The sequence below is a fragment of the Staurois parvus genome, unplaced genomic scaffold (assembly GCF_062004578.1).
Source record: "Staurois parvus isolate SC_StPar_1 unplaced genomic scaffold, SC_StPar_1.0 ptg000831l, whole genome shotgun sequence".
NCBI classification, from domain to species: Eukaryota; Metazoa; Chordata; class Amphibia; order Anura; family Ranidae; genus Staurois; species Staurois parvus.
In genome coordinates, this window is record NW_028318627.1 from 101,419 (window position 1) to 125,100 (window position 23,682).

At 49.7% G+C, this 23,682-nt stretch overlaps 1 protein-coding gene across 1 annotated transcript in view; it reads left to right on the forward strand.

Moving 5' to 3' along the window:
• Positions 1–23,682, forward strand: part of LOC149443803 (protein mono-ADP-ribosyltransferase PARP15-like) — a 148,616-nt gene that overhangs the window by 16,330 nt on the left and 108,604 nt on the right. Inside the window, exons 3-6 of the mRNA XM_089655261.1 lie at positions 10,411–10,456; positions 14,101–14,250; positions 20,053–20,115; positions 20,329–20,508. Of these exons, the coding sequence (XP_089511387.1) occupies positions 10,411–10,456; positions 14,101–14,250; positions 20,053–20,115; positions 20,329–20,508 (439 nt within the window). The remainder of the gene's footprint in view (positions 1–10,410; positions 10,457–14,100; positions 14,251–20,052; positions 20,116–20,328; positions 20,509–23,682) is intronic.

Here is a 23,682-nt window from a genome sequence, read left to right on the forward strand (position 1 = left end):
ATGTTGTTTGTTGTTCAGGAGTGGCTTGACAAGAGGAATACGACATTTAAAGCCCATGTCCAGGATCCGTCTGTGTGTGGTGGCTCTTGATGCACTGACTCCAGCCTCAGTCCACTCCTTGTGAAAGTCCCCAACACTTCTGAATGGCCTTTTCCTGACAATCCTCTCCAGGCTGCGGTCATCCCTGCTGCTTGTGCACCTTTTTCTTCCACACTTTTCCCTTCCACATAACTGTCTATTAATGTGCTTTGATACAGCACTTTGGGAACATCCAACTTCTTCTGCAATTCCCTTTTGAGGCTTTCCCTCCTTATGGAGGGTGTCAGTGATGGTGTCAGGTCAGCAGTCTTTCCCATGATTGGGATTCCTACTGAACCAGACTGAGAGACCATTTAAATGCTCAGGAACCCTTTGCAGGTGTTATGGCTGAATGAGCTGATTAGAGTGGGACACTTTGAGCCGAGATTATTCCACCTTTTCACAATATTCTCATTTTCTGAGATGGTGGATTTGGGGTTTTCATGAACTGTAAGCCATAATCATCACAATGATGACAAATCACGGCTGGAACTATCTTGCTTTGCATGGAATGAGTCTCATATATTAGTGTCACCTTTTAAGTTGCTGCACTGAAATCAATGAAATTTTGCACAATATTCTAATTATTCGAGTTTCACCTGTACACTGACCAGCTGGAGATCTAAGATGGCCACCGGACCTCCATGATGGACATTAGATGGGGGCAGGCTATGGGGGGCAGGATATACCGGACAGGAGATGAAGGGGGCAGTATATACAGGACAGGAGATGGGGGGCAGGGTATACGGGACAGAGATGGAGGGTGGGATATACAGGACAGGAGATGGGGGGTGCAGGATATACAGGACAGGAGATGGGGGGGCGGGATATACAGGACAGGAGATGGGGGGCGGGATATACAGGACAGGAGATGGGGGGATGGGATATACAGGACAGGAGATGGGGGGGCGGGATATACAGGACAGGAGATGGGGGGGCAGTACATACAGGACAGGAGATAAGGGGGGGCAGGGTATACAGGACAGGAGATGGGGGGCAGGGTATACAGGACAGGAGGTGGGGGGGTAGAATATACAGGACAGGAGATGGGGGGCATAATTTATGGGACAGGAGATGGGGGGGATATACGGGACAGGAGATGGGGGGGTATACGGGACAGGAGATGGGGGGGTATACAGGACAGGAGATGGGGGGGTATACAGGACAGGAGATGGGGGAGAGTGATATACAGGACAGGAAATGGGGGGCAGGGTATACAGGACAGGAGATGGGGGGATGGGATATACAGGACAGGAGATGGGGGGCAGGATATACGGGACAGGAGATGGGGGGCAGGGTATACGGGACAGGAGATGGGGGGCAGGGTATACGGGACAGGAGATGGGGGTCAGGATATACGGGACAGGAGATGGGAGGAAGGATATACGGGACAGGAGATGGGGGGCAGGGTATACGGGACAGGAGATGGGGGGCAGGGTATACGGGACAGGAGATGGGGGGCAGGGTATACGGAACAGGAGATGGGGAAAGGATATACGGGACAGGAGATGGGGGGCAGGATATACAGTACAGGAGATGGGGGGCAGGGTATACAGGACAGGAGATGGGGGGGTATACAGGACAGGAGATGGGGGGTAGGATATATACAGGACAGGAGATGGGGGGGATATACAGGACAGGAGATGGGGGAGCAGGATATACAGGACAGGAGATGGGGGGCAGGATATATACAGGACAGGAGATGGGGGGCAGGATATACAGGACAGGAGATGGGGGGGCAGGGTATACAGGACAGGAGATGGGGTGCAGGGATATACAGGACAGGAGATGGGGGGCAGGGTATACGGGACAGGAGATGGGGGGGGGATATACAGGACAGGAGATGGGGGGCAGGGTATACGGGACAGGAGATGGGGGGGGGGATATACAGGACAGGAGATGGGGGGCAGGATATACACAGGAGATGGGGTGCAGGGATATACGGGACAGGAGATGGGGGGCAGGGTACACGGGACAGGAGATGGGGGGCAGGGTATACAGGACAGGAGATGGGGGGGGGGTATACAGGACAGGAGATGGGGGGCAGGATATAAGGGACAGGAGATGGGGGGCAGGGTATACAGGACAGGAGATGGGGGGGTATACAGGACAGGAGATGGGGGGCAGGATATATACAGGACAGGAGATGGGGGGGATATATAGGACAGGAGATGGGGGACAGGATAAATGGGACAGGAGATGGGGGGGCAGGGTATACAGGACAGGAGATGGGGGGCAGGATATATACAGGACAGGAGATGGGGGGCATACAGGACAGGAGATGGGGGGCAGGATATATACAGGACAGGAGATGGGGGGGATATACAGGACAGGAGATGGGGGGATATACAGGACAGGAGATGGGGGGGATATACAGGACAGGAGATGGGGGCAGGGTACACAGGACAGGAGATGGGGGGCAGGATATACAGGACGGGAGATGGGGGGCAGGATATAAGGGACAGGAGATGGGGGGCAGGGTACACGGGACAGGATATGGGGGGCAGGGTACACAGGACAGGAGATGGGGGGCAGGTAAGCTGCCCATCAGTGTCAGGGGTCCCAGAATAATGTGTATTGTCTGTGCTCCTTCCTTCTCTTCTGGTGGCTTCTAATGGCCTGCATTGATGTGGTCTTCACTGGGCCTCTCTGTAATGTGAACTGTCTGTGTTACACAGCAGTAAGTAATCAGATTCAAACCTTTAGAAGAGAAGGCATTAAATAAAAAAAGACTGAACCTGATTGGTTGCTGTGCAGCATTACAGACAGTTCTCCTTTCATTTCGGTACATTGCTCAGGTCCCCCCCGACCCCGACCCCCCCCCCCTCCCCGGCTCACAGGGAACTCAGGATACTTTTCCTGAGCTGTAAAATCTGATAAAATGAGCGATGGGGATTGTGACGTGAGGGGGGGCGATGTGCAGAGTGCAGCCAATACACCGGTTGTCTCATTAAAATCAGCCAGTAAATAAACACTCGCACACCCTGAAATCCTTGTCATGGATTTCCCTGTCATGAGTCCCCCACACGCCACGCCCACAGTGACTAGCTAACCGAGGCGCGCATGTGCGGCCATGACAGGGGGGTAAAGAGGGAATAAAGGGGACTTACACTTGAATATCTCAAACTGTATGTAAGATCAGCCGTGATACCTTTCACAGCCCGCACTACCTCTGCCCACCAGCTGTCAGGGACCACGGGTTTCGCCGCGGCACACGAATCTGCACATGCGCAGATCGCTGAGGCGCATTAATATGCGGGCATTAGGACATGGACATCCGTGGCGGCAATTGCGGCCACGCACGCGGGCACGTGCCTGGCACCGATGACGGTGCAGGGTGCACTATTTAAACTGGCCAGGCGGTGATCAGATTGCCGCAAGGTCTAGTTCCTGTTACCTGAGTTCCTGAAGTGCGTTGCCGACCCTGCCTGTCCTGATTCGTGCTGACCTTCTCCTGCTCTGACCCCCGGCTCGTCCCTGACTATTCCTCTGCCTGCCATTACTGTTATTGAACCTCCCGTTGCTGAACCTTGGCTTGTGACCCGGCTACTCTCCGTCTTCTGCTTGGTACCTCTCTGCCTCCACCGTTACCGACCCGGCTAGTCTGACCACGCTCACTCCTGACTGTCATCCATCCATCCCGCTCGGGACCTGGACCTGTCAGCCCCTTCACAGCAGGCTCACCCCAGGCACATACCCTCAGCGGGACCCCTCTACCATAGTTGGGTGCATCCAGGGGTCGCGACCTGGTTTCAGTCTTGCACCAAGTCCATCCCCACCATCAGGGGCCCTGGTGAAAAGGCAGACTGGGACTTAGACTCCGCATCCTGGGGAATCCCGTTCTGTGGATCACTAGAGATCCCGTTGGGCGGTGCCTGACAGCAGCAGATGGAGACTCCACTCCAATCCAGCTAGCTGACCACACACACTGGCAGATAGGAATCTTACATACAATCTGGTGCGTGGATTAGAGCTGAGGACCAGTTTAGTAATTACCCCCTTCTAGGATTCCTCCAGCTATTCCACAAGCCAGAACCCCGGTGTTATCACCCTTCCACTGTCCACCCACCCCCACACCAGACACACCACAAAGGTAGTCTTCCACCATCCAACAGTTTATCCGCAGAATGGTCTGTTGAGACACCCCACACACACAGATCTCCGTCTGGCAGATCTGTTACCTTTGCAATCTGCGTGCAATCTGCCCACACACAGTGCAGTTGCATACAGATTGGCAATGAGCTTAACCGAGCGTTTTAAAGGCACTAAAATACAATACAATCTAATCCCACCAATCTAGTCTCTCCGGAGATATGAGCCCGAGCTTAAATACACAGAAGTCACTAATTCATTTTAAGATTTAATTTCCCAAAGTGGGCGGAGCATAAAATATGTACAAAAGATAACAAGTTACAGAAAATACAAAAGATATAAGAAGACACACAAATGACTAATTACTATAAAATAAAAAGGGAATAAAAAGACAGAATAACACGTTACCCTGCGGCTGGAGCAAGCCAGAAAATCAGCAATCCGCTACTCGATCGACCAGCTCCGTACGGATCACAAATGTCCAAATATCCGTGTACTCAATTTATTGGGATTTGGACATGGGCGGGACATTAGTCTTCGGCCAATTGACCCTGGGGGGGGTGGTCCTGACCTGTCCACAAGGGGTACTGTGTGTGGACCTGCCCAAGTTCAATTGGGCCAAGACGGGCCTAAACACCAAGTCGGGGATTGGATTTCCGACACCAGCGCGTCAGCCCGATTGCAACAGTACCAAACACCATCCGACTGTCGTGATGCCACGCCCCCTAATCATTTCCTGCATTTTCCTGGCTTTCTCCCCAAGCCACAAATATGATTTTCATATGCAAATGCAGCGCACAGAATGGCCTACAAGAAGGGAGTATGTTCATATCTCTGCAACTAATATTTTAGCTTTATTGAGAGATGAAACATCCTTCTTTGATGTGAATATTACCTATAGAGCTTTCCACATCAGGCAGACCGTCTGCTGTCATTCGCTCCAAACTGGTTTTCCCAGAAAGTGATAACCTGATTGACACACAAAAGGTGTGACATCCAGGAACCAGGAACATGCCTCCATTCCTTGAGAGCCAGAATAATGGCCAACAACTTCCTGTCTCCAATCTGGTAGTTGCACTCTGCGGAGGAAAGCTTCTTGGAGTAGAACCCACAAGGAAGTAGGGGTCCCTCGGGTGACCGACGCTGAGACAAGAGGGCTCCCACTCCCATCTCAGATGCATCAACCTCGAGGACAAAAGGCAACCCAGGATTGGGATGAGACAGAATCGGGGCCGAAACGAAGGTGGACTTCAGGGCCTCGAAGGCTGAGATGGCCTCGGGTGGCCACTTGTGAGGGTTACTCCCCTTTTTGGTTAAATCAGAGAGAGGTTTCGCCAACGTGGAGAAGTTCCTGATGAACTTCCGATAGTAGTTGGCAAAACCCAGAAAGCGCTGAATGGGCCGAAGACCATTGGGACGAGGCCACTGCAGAACCGCCGCAACCTTCTGAGGGTCCATGGAGAATCCCTCCGCGGAGATGATGTAGCCCAAAAAGGCAACTTGGGATCGATGGAACTCGCTCTTCTCGAGCTTACAAAAGAGTTTGTTCTCCCGTAATCGTTGCAGCACCTGCTTGACATCCTGAATATGGGACTCCATGGAGGTAGAGTAAACCAGGATGTCATCCAGGTAAACTACCACGCACTGCTGCAACAAGTCAGGAAGGACATCATTTATGAATTCCTGAAAAACCGCGGGCGCGTTACACAACCCGAAGGGCATCACCAGGTATTCATAGTGCCCGGTTCTGGTGTTAAACGCGGTCTTCCACTCATCCCCCTGTTTGATCCGTACGAGGTTGTACGCCGCCCTGAGGTCGAGTTTAGTAAAGACTGTTGCTCCTTTAAGGCGATCGAACAGCTCAGAAATCAAAGGAATCGGGTAGGCATTCTTAGTGGTGATTCGATTGAGACCCCTATAATCGATGCAAGGCCTCAATTCACCACCCTTCTTCTTTACAAAAAAAAAACCTGCTCCTGCTGGAGAGGTAGACTTATGAATGTGCCCCCGGGAAAGTGCATCCACAACATACTCCTCCATGGCCTTATTCTCCGCAACCGAGAGAGGGTACACCCTGCCACGCGGAGGAGTGGCACCGGGTTGCAAGGATATGGCGCAGTCGTAAGGACGATGCGGAGGTAAGGCACCAGCGCGTACCTTATCAAAGACATCCAGGTACTCCCCATAGTTGGTGGGCAACGCAGAGTTTGAGGAGGCACACAACACCTTAACCGGCCCCCAGATGCACCCAGCCCCACACCGTGGAGACCATGAGAGGATCTCGGCTGTTCGCCAATTGAAGGTTGGATTGTGCCTCTGGAGCCAAGGATACCCCAAAACCACCGAATAGTGTGGGGAAGAAATCACCTGAAAACAGGCCAACTCCCTGTGAACAGCCCCAATAGCTACCTCAATTGGCAGAGTCTCGTGGGTAACCTGCGGCGGTTGCAGGGGCCTGCCATCTATTGCTTCGAGAACCAATGGGGTAGCATGAGCCTGCAGGGGAATGGAGTGCTGCGCAGCAAACGAGCTGTCCAAGAACAACCCACCGGCCCCAGAATCTACCAACGCCTGGGCCATCACCGAGCCCTCCTTCCAAGAGAGGACAACGGTGATCAGTGGTTTATCCTTGCGGCACGCCGGGGACGAGGAAACTCCACCCAAGATCTGTCCCCGACAGGATCTCAGGTGCGAGCGTTTCCGGACGGACCGGACAAGACCGACGAAAGTGCCTATCGAGGCCACAGTACAGGCAGCGACCCTCCCGATGCCGAGCGGCCCGCTCTCCCTCGGAAAGGCGAGCAAACCCCAGCTGCATGGGCTCACCACCAGACAAGCCATCCCCAGGAGGCGTGGGAGGAGAGGGAGGAACGGGTGGGACAGAAAATGCAGGTGCCAGTCGATTGGAAGGCCTCCGCAGGTGTTCCTTGAATGAAGGCCTCTCCCTGAGCCTGGTGTCAATCAGGATCAGGAAAGAGATGAGCTCCTCCAACTCCACAGGCAGTTCCTTAGCTGCAATCTTGTCCTTCAATGTGTCAGAAAGACCCTGAGAAAACGCAGCCACCAGAGCCTCATTGTTCCAACCCACCTCTGCCGCCAGGGTATGAAACTCTATGGCGTACTTGGCCACGGTCCGTGAACCCTGATGCATGGTCATGAGCAGCTTGGCCGCCGAGGCGGAACGAGTCGGTACGTCGAATACCCTGCGGAAGGCATCGACAAAACCGGAAAAATCTTGAATCACCGGGTCGTTCCTCTCCCATAAGGGATTGCCCAGGCCAAGGCCTTGTCTGAGAGCACCGATATTAGGAACCCCACCTTTGACCTCTCAGACGGAAAGGCGTGGGGTATTAGCTCAAAATAAATGCCCACCTGGTTGAGGAACCCGCGACACTGACTTGGCTCACCCCCAAAGCGCTGTGGAAGAGGGGCAGAACCAGTCATACCTCTGGGTGCCGCCGATGACGCAGCAGCCGAGGTGGTGGGCACAACAAGCGGAGTCGCAGCGGAAGAGACCCCCGGAGCGACTACCGGCCTAATAGCACCAGGAGCAAGGTGTGCAGTGCGTGCAAGCAGAGTTTGCAACGCCTGAGCGAACTGATCCAACAGGTGATCCTGTTGATCGAGTCTGGCGACTAACGTTGGGAGCGGGGGCGTACCTGCACCGTCAGGATTCATGGCACTTGTGTAATGTCAGGGCAGGAGCTGGGAAACGGACAGGCAGGCCTAATAACAATGTAACGCACTGGCTGACGACAACCACCACCCACAGACCGAAGTCCCTCAGGGCGCGGAGTCTAAGTCCCAGGCTGCCCTTCACCAGGGCCCCTAATGGTGGGGATGGACTTGACGCAGCCAGGAACCAGGTTGCGGCCCCCGAGGCACCCTAGCTGTGGTAATGGCCGCCGCCAATGGCATGTAGCTAGTGGTAAAGACAATAGAGTAGTCAGGCAGGCCGGGTCAACAACAACGAGACAAAACGGTACAGGACAGCAGACGAGAATCACAGGTCACGAGCCGGGTTCAGCAACGGAGGGTCAGATCAAAGGAGACCACAAAGAATGGTCAGGTCACAAGCCAAGTCAGATTCCAGGAGAGTCACGAGAGTCAGAACAGAGCAACAGCAACACCAAGACACAAGTGCAAAGAGCATGTGCGGAACACAGGCTTATATGTCATCAGCCACACCCCTCTGGGGGATGGACCTCAGAGACCTGAAGGCATAAAAGATTCCCACCATGCTCTGCAGAAATCCAAGATGGATGCCAGCACATGGAGTAACATAACCTCTGGTAAAAAGGTAGGACCTTGACATTGTCTCAGCTATCTCACCTCCATGTGAGCAAATGGTGATCCGGTGAAGGGCGAAATGGTAAAAATGCGCACTCACCGGAAGCGCAACTTTAATGCGCATTAATCAGATCTCCTTATGGTACAGCCTGTTATAGAAAATTCCTCCTCTGTTAAATGGGTTGTCACTCAGAGGGGTCTGGTCAAAGCCAGCTGGTTAGTGCTATTACATGCTTATGGTTGGAGCAGCCCGGATTGCTGCCATTTATGCCTATGTGAGCAGCTCTCCATACCTTCATAGCCTGCCTAATACCTGTCATTCTTACTAGGACTATATTGTTCCTGTGTATATATGTTTCTTAAATATTTTAATATTCTTTTAATAAATTACCTTTAATCTACTACACTATGGGCATTTCTGGTTTTTGCCCCACACTGAGCAATTGAGCCTCCTCCCAGGACCGCAGGTGACCTGTCCAGATCCAAGGAGGGAAGCCTTTGACCAGACCCCTCTGAGTGACAACCCATTTAACAGAGGAGGAATTTTCTATAGCAGGCTGTACCATAAGGAGATATGATTAATGCGCATTAAAATTTCGCTTCCAGTGAGTGCGCATTTTTACCATTTCGCCCTTCACCGGATCACCATTTGCTCACATGGAGATGAGATAGCTGAGACACCTGCTACCTTTAATGATTAGTTTTGAACTTTAACTCACTGGACACTTTGTCACTATTATTAGTTATCTCTTGGACTTAAGTTTATTCTATATCGGTATTTCAAATACCAGTCAGGTTGTTTTATGTTTATTACTTCTAGCGCTGTACTGTGATTGAGAACAAAGCACTCCATTCTGGGCTCCTGCACGTGTATATGGAGACTTCTTTCAGAGGCTTGTGGGACTTATGAAACTCTCAGCTCAGGAAACCCTGAAAAGACCAAAGCAATCAAACACCGCTGCACTAAAGTGAAGCCAAGAACTAAATATAACATAGAAGTCTTTTAGCGCCAGGTCCAAACGCTGACAAACTCATGTAGACTTCACCTCCTCAACATCTCCAAGATATGCACGTTCCTAACCCCGGAAACCACTAAGCAACTCATTCACTCCCTCATCATATCACAACTTGACTATTGTAACTCCCTCCTCATTGGCCTGCCTCGCCACAGGCTATCCCCGCTTCAGTCTATCATGAATGCTGCGGCCAGACTCATCCACCTTACTAACCGTTCCGTATCCGCTACCCCCCTCTGCCAATCCCTCCACTGGCCTCCATTCAATGTCCTCCACCCCCCTCTGCCAATCCTTCCACTGGCTTCCAATTGCCCAACGGATAAAATTCAAAACGCTAACACTGACATACAAAGCTGTCCATCATACTGCCCCAAATTGCATCACCGATCTTGTCTCCAAATACCACCCAACACGCACACTCCGCTCCTCACAAGACCTCCTACTCTCTAGCTCCCTTGTCTCCTCCTCCCATGCTCGTCTCCAGGACTTCTCCAGGGCTTCCCCATCCTCTGGAACTCCCTACCCCAATCCATCAGACGATCGAATACTCTACTCACCTTTAGGCGCACTCTGAAAACCTATCTCTTCAGGGAAGCCTACCCTCCCTCAGCTAATATTGAACTCCTCTACTCGTCCAACCATTCCATCCCCCACAGCTATTTCCTCCTGTACCACTATCCCCTCCCTACTAGATTGTAAGCTCCAGGGAGCAGGGCCCTCGAAACCCTTGTGTATTGAATTGTATTGTTACTGTAAGGTCTCGTGTATTGTCTCCCACCATAATGTAAAGAGCTGAGCGAACTGCGCTATATAAATCCTGTATAATAATAATAATCTGGAGGGGTTGCTGCATCTGCTATTGGGTGGATTGATGAACAAATTATTGCACACAAATCCCACTGATGTAATAATTGATCATTTTGGTGTTTTGTAGGATTATGGAGCATCTGAATCCTTCATTGAATCCTTCGATATTGCAGGTAATAAACACTCATTGTATCCTAATGATAATATATTTGAAATGTCTGGCCGAATGTTGCAAAGGAAAGATGTAGCCATACACATTGGCCGGGCCAATCTAATACATTCAGGTTGGGGGGTGCAGCTCACCTTTGCCTGTATTTAGCTCCATCCCTGACCTATCCCTCCATCTCTGCTGATGAGAAGCCTAATGACAGCACGACACCCCCACCACCATGCACTGTATACTGTGTCTATAGATCACTGGTGGATCTCTATATTTCGATTTGACAAACCCAAAAATTGATGTATTATAGTTTTTTCAGCAATGGCTTTCTGCCCATCACTCCTCCATAGATCCTGGCTATGGGGAGCTTCAGGGTTTCAACTCATCTGTGAGTACTCACCATTGTCAGATACAGGCACATGTCCCTTTAGCTCCTTTCCTATAAACCCCCCTTGGGTTCCTTCCTTCCCTCAGTGGCTCTGAGAGGCCACATCTAATGAGGTAGAGGTAGCTGGGCAGGTCATCTGCAGCCAGATGAGAGGCCCTCTATTGTCAGAACCAGCATGTGGGCAGCAGTCTCATAACATGCAGCTTCTTCAGATGACCCAGCTAGTGTGAAGACCATATACCCAAGTGCTGTGTGAGTGTTCCAGTTCCAGTGTGGTAGCCTTGGGCCTCGAACCCCTTCAACCTGTGTTACCAAGGCTACCCGGGACTTCACTGAGAGGGTTGCAATCAAGTTTGTGCAGCTTTCATAATCTGTTTGGTATTATTCTCAGATCTGCGTGTTGTTTGCCATGCTGACGCTGTTTTGCATTTTCAGTTTCAAACTTTTCACCAATTTAGTAAACCACAAGCTAGTTACACCCTATCTGACCACTTGGAATCTATGAATGGATGTCAGACAATGGTCACCGAACACTTTGAGTACCTGACAGGAGCCAAGTTCGAGGTCTGGAAGGATAACAATCCATTGATGCATCTCCAAACAGCTAAAGTTGGTGCTCTGGAGTAATGTTAAGCAGTCTGTCTGGCAAGGCTTGGATTCTCCTTGTATTATTATCCAGGAAAGTGTAGGCCGGTGGCAGATGCACTATCACGTACCTGGTGATGGAGGCCAATGGAGAGAGGGCTTCCCTTGCGGCTAAGTTCCGGACTCCCCTGAGAGTGGGACAGTGGGAGTCAGGCCCAAAGTACAGGTCGCCTGTAGGAGTGCTGGTTGGTGGTCCACTCAGAAGCACAGCTGGTGCTCAGAGATAGGTCTGCAGACAGGAGGCGTCTGTGCGTGGTATGAAAGCCCTTCCGGGATTTAGATGCTTACTGGGTAGTCGGTTCAAGCCAAGGTCAGGTACCAGGTGGGAATCAGAGCAGATGTATTCAGATGGGATAGCCGAGGTCATACACAGAGGAGCGAGAGAGAGAGAGAGAGAGAGAGAGAGTGAGTATCCGTAAGCCAGGCCGAGGTCAGATCAGGGGTAAAGCAGAGTAGACAGGTCCAGGAGCAAGCCGAATCGGTAACAGGAAATCACAGGTCAGAGTCACAGGGAACAGGATACAGGAACCAGGAACAGGGCACAGGGAGCTAGAGATCATCCAGCAACTAGAGGAAGTGATGAGTCTCCTTATAAAGGCCGTCTGGCACCAGACTGAGGCTGATGTGTACTTCTGCGGCCATGTAGAGTACTGGCAGAAATGCGAGATCTTCCAGGACTTCTGCTGTGGACAGGACCCTGACATGCTCTGTCATGATATCCACTATTCAGGCCTCGCTGAGATGTGGATGGAGCAGCTTAAAGGATAGAGAGCCCAGACTTCCTGAGACTATCCTTGATCTCCAACCTACAGTGACGGCACTTTTCTGGAGCTGATTCCCTTCATACTGCTATAGAGACTAGAGATAGAAAGGGTCCATAGGGCTGTTATGTGCTGAACCCCAGATGGTCCTCCTTGGGACATTATTGTATGCTTGCTCTATTTTCATACCAAGAAAGCTCTTCTTCAGGCCTCCAGGAGCAGCCAGTCTCTCTCTTTCCAAAGACATCAATGTCAACTGTTCCAAGATCTTTCACCACAAACCATTGCTCAACATTGGGCTATGACACCCTGCATACAGATTCTTCTTAAACATAGAATCAGATACCAATGGGACTTCCCTTTCACCTTCCACTTTTCCTATAAAGGCAAATGATACAGCGGTACATCCCCAGGGGAAATCCAGGCACGCCATGAGTCAATGAATAATTGTAAATAGACAGGCGCTACATATATAATGTGCATATACATATAAGAGGCTTGTTTCACAGCATGCCCCTATACCAAACCATTAAAAATGTGCACCTATAGTGGGTGCTATCTTTTCCACTGACTTTATAAATAACATAAAAAAACACATAATCAATAAAACTCCAAAGGTGAATTTAGGTTTTGGAAAAAGGTGAGAGTCCTTTCTATTCCTTTACACTGTGACCCAAAAAGGAGACTTCATAACTTCACCACGTGCCTGCAAGGTATATATAAATTGCTCACTCAGCAGACCTTTTGACCCCAATTAAGGTGGTCAGATACGCTTTTTGGTCATATAGGGGACCATCCTCTCAGGTTCTCCTAGAATGTTACTCCCCTCCAGGGGCTCTCCGTTCACATGGCCATAAGCTAAAGCATTGGGCTTCCCAGCATGATCTCCGATTCATCTATGATGTTCAATGCGGGTTAATCCTTCAGGAGATTTGGTGCCAGACCGCTCAGATAAACCGGACAGATAAAAATCCTTCCAAGTGCAGTATTTATTAAATATACATTGAGAGCATAAGACAAACGGTTTTGCACTCACATGGAGTGGTGCCTGTATACCGGCACCAGTATCTGCAGCTTGTGAATGCCAGAAATGTCCGATATGTGCTCCAGGCCTTGCTTTCGCTATGACTGACCGTTCCCGGACCCAGAAGTGACGTATTGACGATTCGATGTGTGTTTCGTCCAGCAGCGTCTTCAGCATAGCTGCTCCCAGAAAAGCCTACTTCAGCAACCACCTCAGCCCAAGGTCTTGGCTTTCAATCCTTACCATTGGCTTCTCTGCCATCTTACCCGAAACTGTCCCCAAAAGGACAGTGCCTGGCTCCAGACTGTAGGCACCAGCGTGGTTTTTCTGGTGCTACCACTTCAGGCCGGCTTGGATGATCCTCATGGCTGTATGTTTTGTAAGAACTCTTTATGAAGTACAGGACACTGTGCAGACACACAGCATGCCTGGATTGAGTAGTTTGTTCATTCACAACGCCCCCTGACCAATCACAGCCTGCTTCTTGAACACACTCCACCCAACCACAGCTGCCTCTTGCCTTAGTCTCAACAGACTGGAATCCAGGCACATGGAGTTTCTGCACAATGTCCTGTAACCCCGCCCCCCACTATCAGGAAAAAGAGATACATGGTCACATGACAGAACTTTTTAACTTTGAAAAAAGGTAAGAAAGATCATTTTAGAAACTTAGCAAAATCAGTTGTGGTACCTTCATAATTCTATATCACAGTCTATAACATTGGATGCTCACAACTCCTTTCATCTTTCCATGCGCAGTTGATCATCGGTGGTGGGAACTCGGCTTTCTTTTATCCTCCATTCTGCTTATTAGCATTCCTTTCCTTTCTGTCTTACAGAGCTCTTTGGGAAGGTGACAAACCCATCACCCGGGGTTCATGAAATGACGATCGGATCTGTCACTTACCAGGTGAAGGCCGGCGATATCACCAAAGAGGAGATCGATGTCATTGTAAATTCCTCCAATGAAAACTTCACTCTGCGCACAGGTGATTCATCCCATCCCCCGAGATCTCAATATCAGATTATAGATTTTGCAGAAATCCATAGAAATTCTAAGGGGTCACAAACTTTTTCCTATGTACAAAGTCCTAGTTAGAACACGGGCGAGCAGTACAGATAATACAATGCATATGTAACCCATTGAAATGGTGTTAGTTGCAGTACTATAAAATGGACATTAGATGGCGGTGGCCTGCCATTCAGGGTCACTCACATTTGGCAGAACAGCCCTCTGGGACTTGTATGCTGAACAGCAGGACTCAACTGGTGAGCAGGGCACCCCGGGACTACATTTCCCAGGGGAGGTAGCGTGTGGGTGGAGGCATATAAATATCAAAGCCTGGGAGACGGGCCAGGAGAATGCAGAGGGAGAGCCTGAGAGAGGAGGAGGTGTGCTGATGGCTGAAGTGCTGAACTGGGCTGTGAAGCCAGAGTTGGAGAGGGAGGAGTGGAAAGAGCCTACTGTTTGACCGGTCTGCCAAGCTGACCAATAAGCCAATCTATTATCAGGAGGCCAGACGGGATGCTGAATCTGAACCGGAGAGCCTATGGGGGTCCCCATCTGCCAGGAAAGACGGATCGCTATGATCTGCCAGTTCACATTGATCGGGTGATAAAGTCCCATGTATCCACTAAGAGAACACTTACCGTTTTGTCACCTCAGCTATCTACCTGCACATAGTTGTGAACATTACATATAGTTGCCCCAGGTTGTGGCCTAGTTCTCCCCGCCACCATTGTTGGGATACATCCGCATTACAGTTTCACCATCGAAGCTGACTGCAGGACATACCGTTGCAGGTCAGAATACAGCAATGCCAACTGAAACAATAAGTTCCCTTTTCCCAGCAGAGCGGGGTTCCTACTACTGTTGTATTTGGCTTTTGACATCCAGAGAGAGTTGTTCTTGCCCATAGAGACACTTATGCCAGTTGTTACCCTTCACTTCTATAGGTTTGCCTTTTATTTAGCGCCTTATTAGGGGACCCCGCACTAATTCACTGCCATCAAACAGGAGAGTATTAATCTTTCCCCTTTTTCCTCATTATCTTTTGTGTTACCATCCTGAGGAACTATCATCTACACCAGGGGTCTCCAAACTATCGCTCTCCAGGTGTTGAGGAACTGTAAGTCCCATGAGGCCTTGCAAGACTCTGACAGCCACAGACAAGACTCCCAGAGGCATGATGTGACTTGTAGTACTTCAATAGCTGGAGAGCCATAGTTTGGAGACCCCTGATCTACACAATAATTCAACTTCATACCAACTGGGCCTCAACAAGCGCACAGAAGACTCTATACATTGCTCAACTATAAATGAGTGCTCTCTCCACTCCACATTTAATCCTTGTCATCTAGTTCTGAGGACCCACAGTGAGCTTACCTGTTTCTTGTTGGTTGTTTTTCTGCTCACTGGGGGATTCAACAGACCCCTCAGAAGCAGTGGATTATTTCTGAAATCATGCCTGCTAATGGTTACTGGAACTTCACTGTTACTCAGAACTGATAAAGTGATTATAATTGCTGCATATATCAGTTTTAGTTTGCTCCTTTTGACCAAGTCACATTCAATTCTAATACAAACTTCATATTGGATTATACTAACTTGTGTGAATCCATATTAGAGGCGTTGTTTATCTTGGTCACAGGAGAGCGGTGGTGGCAGCAGAGGTTGGGCTGTCAAAAAGAGGTCCAGATTGACAAGGAACCCAAAAATTACTAAGCATTTTCCATGGAGGGCGTCAGTGGGTAGGGGGTGTGAGGCCCTCTATATACAAGGAACAGTAGAGGGATTATTGAGATCAGGGTTTAGCCACCAGGCAGCTGTAACCAGTTGGGTGGCCAAGACGTATTTGTTGCAGTGATGCAAAAGTAGTTTGGTAAAAATCTTTAAATGTGAATGTAATAATGCTACGGGCCTGTACTTCATGCAGAGTGTGCAATCTTTATCCAGTTTACGTATCAATGTCACATAGGAGTGTTGCATGTCTTGCGGTTGTGGTGCTACCCCCTTAGGAGCTGCTGAGTATTTTGGGTGCCCTATCAGTTCTGAGCCTGATTTGGAAGCACAGCAAATGCCGACACCACCATGAAACCTTGACCAGGAGAACACCCTGGCTTTGAAACAAAAAATAATCATAGTTTAAAATGGTTGTAAAGGATGAAGGTTTTTTTACCCTCATGCATTCTATACATGAAGATAATAAAACCTTCTCTGTCAGTGATACCAGTGATCTGCAGTCCCTCTTTCCTTCTCTCCGATGCGACCCTGGGTCCTCTGAGTCCCACACTGCCTCCTCCACACACGACCTCAACTTTTCCACATCTACTTCCTTCCTTCCTGGAAAGTTCCCAGGTGTCAAGTACCAGGAGCGCATTCAGAGAGCACGCGGAGACAGACTGCACGGAACCCGACGTGCGGGCGTTTATTGGGGACATTTTTGGGGCACAGACAATAGATCCATTAGTCCACAGATCCACACCAGAGACAGCAACACAGTAAAGTTCTCTGGAAGGCAATATGGGACAACAGGGGGCTGATAGTCCACCGGGTTCAATAGGACAGGGGAGTGGAGGTTTCATGAGAATTCAGGTTCCTGGGGAGAATTGGGCTCAGTCTTTCGGGCAGCACGAGGTTAGTCCACTTACTGGATGTAGGGAGCCGGACACGGAGGGTTACAGTCCACACGGGCAACACAGGGTCAATCCACACAGGCAGCTCCAGGCAGCAAGGGGTTAAGTCCACCAGGCTCACGGGGACCAAAGGGTTAAGTCTGCCAGGTTCATGGGGAACAAAGGGTTAAGTCCTCCAGGGGAGAGATCCAGCCAGCAGGCTTACGGGGAACAAAAGGTTAAGTCCTCCAGGGAAGAGATCCAACAGCAGGCTCATAGGGAACAAAGGGTTAAGTCCTTCAGGGGAGAGATCCAGGCAGCAGGGTCACAAGGGCAGCAGAAGGTTCTTCCACAGTGAGGAGATCCAGGAAGCACAGTGTTAACCCCACACAGGGGAGGGATCCTGCAGCAGACTGGCAGGCAGAGGAGCAAGTGAGAGGAGAGGAGGGCAGGGGATTGAAGCCCGGAGGAGGCTGGCATGGAGCACAGACCTCACTCACACACGGCAGGCAGGAGAATACAGGGGGCCGGCTCCCTGCTCTTTCTTAAGTACAGAGCCGAGCGCGTTGACATTGCCGCGGTAACCTGAGATGTTGTGTCGGGTTACCATGGCAAAGGGCCCCGCCCCCCGCGTCTCCGGACCCACACAGGGAACACGGCCTTTGTCCCTGTTGGGAAGACGTGCATGAGGGGACAGGGGAGGTGGTGACAGGAGGGATCCTGCCTGTGGATTCCCACAGCAGGGGGGCCAACTTTCTGGTGCCCAGCCAGGGAAGCAGGATGCTCCCTCAGCAGGTGGCCAGATTGCTGGCGACAGGGGTGAGGGGCCGCTGGGGGCTGCCTGTGTCAGGGACAAGGAGGAGTAGAAGTCCCAGCATGGACTGGACAGAAGAGTGAGGGGCTGCTGAGGGGTGGGGGTGGCAGATAGCAAACCTGTATAATGGGGGGGAGGCCAGCTCTGTGACACCAGGCCTTTGAATATATAGGCTCCCGCCCCTTTTCCAGCTCCTCTGTGAAATGTAGTCTGTTCACTCTTTGTCTGAGTACAGAAGTCCTGCCATCAGCACACAAGTTCATTAAGGCTTTGCTTTGCTTCATTAAAGTCTGAATACCTAAACAGCTGAACGCTGCCATCTTGTGGTTAATTAACATCCTGCAATCAGTATTAGTGCAGTGTGTTACACAGTCTAGGGGATTTGTGGAGGAAGCCATTGAAAAATGAGGAGATGAATGGGAGAAGAATCTGGAGAAAGGATTAATAGTATTCATATGGATGGCCATCTGGTCCCGGGGCTTTGTGGTTTGAAAGTATTTTGATCGTTTGCATGATTTCCTCTCCTGTAAGAGGAGCATTGAGGGAGTAAAACACTGACAACGATCGTTTAGGAATACTGCTACCCACAAGATATTGTTGTTTGTGTTCCTGAAGGTCTCGGCAGGGTGGAAGGTACAGTCAGGGCCGTTGCTACCACTAGGTGAATTAGGCCGCCGCCTAGGGTGCACTAGTGCCTAGGGCTCAGCCACGGCTGCTGGTTTCCCTACACTCCACCATTGTGGGGGGAGGGGGGTTGTGCTCAAAGGAAGGAGGGGATATTGGGCAAGGAGGGAGTTTTTATGTTGGGAAGGGTAATTTGGAAGGGTTTTAGCTACAGGAGGAATTTGGGGGATCGAAGGAAGAGGATTGGAGCTGGTAGGGGGGATTGGGGGGACTATTTGTGCTAGGAGAGGGAATTGGAGTGACTTGTGTTAGGAGAGGGAATAGGGGGGATTTGTACTAGGAGGGGGATGGAGGGATTTGTGCTAGTAGTTAGTAGGGGGAATTGTGCTAGGAGAGGATGGGGGGTTGGGGGGGGGAATTGTGCTAGGAGGGGGGATTGGGGTGAGTTGTTCTAGGAGGGAGGAAGGGGGGTTGATTTGTGCTATGAGGGGGGGGTGGTAGGGAAGGTTTTGTGCTAGGAGGTGGGATTGGGGTGGGGTGTGCTAGGAAAGAAGAGGGGTAAAGTAGAACTACAGGTGAAGTTTTTTGTTTTTTTTGGGGGGGTGCAAGTAGCTGGTCTTGCCTTGGGTGTAAAATCGTCTAGCAGCAGCCCTGGGTGCAGTATGGTGATGTCACATGTTATATAGGGTGGTGCAATATTCCCTTTTCCCTATTCTCTTTTATGTGTTTTGCATTTTTGGCTGTTAAGGAATGGGTGGCCGCCGCGTCCTTCGCTGTCAGTGGGATCCCCCAAAAACAAAAGAATGTCGGCATTAAAAAAAAAAACAAGCTTGGCAGGTCAGAAAAAGAGGGGGGATGAACAAGCCCCCCATTCTGAACCATACCAGACCACATGCATTTCACATGGGGGGGGGTTACTTGGATCAGGGGGGCTCCCCGCAAATCACCTTGTCCCCATATTGATGGGGACAAGGGCCTGTTCCCCATAACCCTGGCTGGTGGCTGGTGGTTGCGGGGAGTCTATTAGAATCTGGAAGCTCCCTTTGACAAGGGGCCCCCCAGATCCCACCCCTCCTCCCCCATGTGAATGAGTATGGGGTAACTTGTACCCCTACTCATTTACCCAAAAACAAAAAGTGTAGTGTAAAAAAAAACAGGAGGCAAATCCCTTTTTAAAAAACAAAAAGAAAAAATAGATGTCCCCAAAGTAGATCCAATGTCAGTCATAATGAGCGCTTCACACCAGACAGCTCCACTGTCTCACAGATCTTAAATAACTAAGGGGCGGTGCCACCCGTGACATCATTGGGTGGCCCTGCCCCTTTTGAAAAAGCATAGATGTGAACATGTCCCATAGGAAACCATGTTAAATGAACTGGAGTGCGTTTCTGCAAAATTCAGTAAAAAAACCAAATAGATATGAACCTGTCCTTAGAGTAGACTCCAGTTCCATCCTAGATGGGTCGTGTTTAAGTAAAAACTCGATTCGTTGCCAATGACACACTTTCAATTACGTAGAATCCAGTGATAAGGTGAGTAGGACAGGGACGTGATCCGACCACAACACAGGGAGGAGATGTGAGGCTTCAGCATCCAAGGTTGGGTTATAGTAATCATTATGGGAAGAAGTAATATGGAGTTGGGAGTAGAGCTTATATTGCTGTATCACCGGGTGAGAAACCGCCAAACATCGAATAACAAATGTTTAATCCATTATGTTTTCTATTTTTATTTGTAGGAGTTTCAAAAGCAATTCTGGAAGCTGCTGGACCACCGGTTGCATCTTCTGCTGCTGCTCTGGGTAAAGCTCTGCGTTGGACCATCATTGTTTTATTTTTTGGATTTGTCAAAAATGTTTTTCATATGTACAGAATAGACGATGCACCAAGAGAATGTGGCAGACGTAGGGAATATATAGAGGGTCATGGGCTTCAGGCGTTAGGATTATTATGGATCATGGATGCTCACCAGGTACCAGTTAAGGCCATGCTCTGTATGTTTCCATTTCTGGCAGGATCCAAACCTCATAAGGGATACGTCGTTACTGGGTCTGGAAAGCTCAGAAAATGTATATGGATTATCCATGTGAGAGGACAAAATAATCCAACATCCATCAGGAAAATAGTCCTGGATGCCTTACTGGAGTGTGAGAAACTTCAGGTCTCTTCCGTCGCCTTCCCCGCTCTGGGAACAGGTATGATTATTATTATACAGGATTTATGGCGCCAACAGTTTGCTCAGCACTTTACAATATAATGGGAGACAATACAGCAATGATACAGTTCAATACAAGAGGGATAGGAGGGCCTGATCCTGGGAGCTTACAATCTAAGACCGTGGTTCTTAACCTTTTTGGAGGTACTGAACCCCACTAGTTTCATATGCGCATTCACTGAACCCTTCTTAATTGGAAAAATAAAATATGATTTTTAAAATTCAAAACATAGGTATATATTTATACATAGGTGCACAAAATGAACAAAACCATTAAGAACAAAGAACAAAACCATTAAAACATGATTTTCACACAAAAACAAAATAATGAATATTTACCGCAAATCAGTGTGACTTCTGCTGTTGTCTTTCAGAGGCCAGTTCAGAAATGCGCGGCATTACCTTGGCAAGTGCCACTCTCATGTCATTTTCGCAACAAAGTCTGTTCCTTTTCTTCGTCTTTATATCCAGCATCCTCGAAATGTCCAGCATCCCCCATATAGTAATTCATCCCCCATATAGTAATTCATCCCCCATAGTAATTCATCCCCCATATAGTAATTCATCCCCCATAGTAATTCATCCCCCATATAGTAATTCATCCCCCATATAGTAATTCATCCCCCATAGTAATTCATCCCCCATATAGTAATTCATCCCCCATATAGTAATTCATCCCCCATAGTAATACATCCCCCATATAGTAATTTATCCCCCTTATAGTAATTCATCCCCCATATAGTAATTCATCCCCCATATAGTAATTCATCCCCCATATTAATTCATCCCCCATATAGTAATTCATCCCCCATATAGTAATTCATCCCCCATATAGTAATTCATCCCCCATAGTAATACATCCCCCATATAGTAATTCATCCCCCATATAGTAATTCATCCCCCATATAGTAATTCATCCCCCATAGTAATTCATCCCCCATATAGTAATTCATCCCCCATAGTAATACATCCCCCATATAGTAATTCATCCCCCATATAGTAATTCATCCCCCATATAGTAATTTATCCCCCCTATAGTAATTCATCCCCCATATAGTAATTCATCCCCCATATAGTAATTCATCCCCCATATTAATTCATCCCCCATAGTAATTCATCCCCCATATAGTAATTCATCCCCCATATAGTAATTTATCCCCCCTATAGTAATTCATCCCCCATATAGTAATTCATCCCCCCTATAGTAATTCATCCCCCATATAGTAATTCATCCCCCATAGTAATTCATCCCCCATATAGTAATTCATCCCCCATAGTAATTCATCCCCCATATAGTAATTCATCCCCCATAGTAATTCACCCCCATAGTAATTCATCCCCCATATAGTAATTTATCCCCCCTATAGTAATTCATCCCCCATATTAATTCATCCCTTATATAGTAGTAGTAAGTAAGTAGCAAGTAGTAAGCCAAGTCCCCCCTGTGTCAATTCACTTACCTTTGCTCCGCGCGTTCCTCTCGCCGTATTCCCGCGCCGTTCAGGTCTTCAGGGCGGACTGTGAGAGGAGCCTAGCTCCTCTCACGTTCGTCACGCTGCCCCGCCTACACACATCCTGACAGCCAATCACTGGCTATCAGGATGTGAGTGGCAGCGAGACTGGCCAATCATTGCATTTGAGCGCGCTGCCCTGGCTGTTTTTTTTTTTTGGATCACGCTGCAGAGTCCCTGCCGCCCGAGAGGAGGGAGGGGAGCGGGTGCCCGGCACACAAGAGCCGCATTAAAGCATGTAAAGAGCCGCGGCTTGCCGACCACTGGGCTAAGCGATGTTGCGTGACCACCTGCAGCCAATGATGGACAAGCGGGGCATGTCATCACGAATCATATGAGTCGGGTGTGGGTCTTCACCTCCGCCGAACCCGCGAGACTGACTCACCGAACCCCTGGGGTTCGATCGAACCCAGGTTAAGAACCACTGATCTAAGGTATGATCAATCACAGACAGTTCTACTTCAATATGCAAGACGAAAATGGAAAATGTAATGACAGATACAGTAAATTTACTGATGAGCTCCATGTCAGGACAGCTGAGTAAGGGCCCCGTGCCCCCCCCCCCATGCTTCCAGGACCTAACTCAGAAATTTGAGCCCACCTGCAGCCTCTTCGTTCTATAACTAGTCCTACCAAGTAGGGTGGGAATTGTGCTGACATGGAGTCAGGAAAGGAAATTTAAGGTACTGTATCTGTAATTCAGTACTCCATTTTCCCTGATGGCTCCATGTCAGCACAGCTGGGAACTAACTAGCCACACAGGGGAGGGATAATGCTACACACTCCATAATTCTGGCTTTTTTGCAGAAGGCAGGATGCCTCTACCAAACTCAACTGTCATTAAGGCTGCTTCTATACAGTAATGAGCCATGAACCTATCTATTGACACCCACGTAGCCAGGGGCGTATCTACTGCGAGGCAAACAAGGCATTTGCCTAGGGCAGCAATTTTTAGGGGGACGGCACTGCCCCCAGGAAGAAAGGACCTGTTGATTAGCGGCGGACAGAGCCATGCAGGGCCGCCATCAGAGGGGTACCACCGGTACTCTTGCAGTGGCCCAGACAGCAGGAGGATCGATGTGGTGGGGCGTGGGGGAGGGCAGTTGCAGAGCGATGCTCGTGTACCTCTCCCTCCAGCAGCTGACGAGCCAGGACCAGGGGACAGCCTGGAGCAGGGAGAGAAGTGGCAGAGATGAAATAGCCCAGAGGAGGTGAGCTGTGTTGTGTTCTGTGGGATCTCCTTCCTGTCGTCCATCCAGCACATTATACACTGATGGATCGTATGGGACTGCACACACCTCCCCTCCCCCCGTCCTACTGCCCAGAGATCAGCAGCCCTTGGAAGATGTGTGTGTGTGCGCGTGCAGTCCCGTACGTACTAAGAAAGAGGGGGGGAGGGAAGAGAGAGGGGGGAGGGAGAGAGAGGGAAGAGAGAGAGACGGGGAAGAGGAGAGAGAGGAGGAGAAAGAGGGAAGAGAGAGAGGAGAGAGAGGAGAGGGGGGAGAGAGAGAAATAGAGGGAAGAGAGAGAGGAGAGAGAGGAGAGGGGGGAGAGAGAGAAATAGAGGGAAGAGAGAGAGGGAACATAGAGGGTAGATGGAGGGGGTGGGGAAGAGAGAGAGGGAGAAAGAGAGGGAGGAAGAA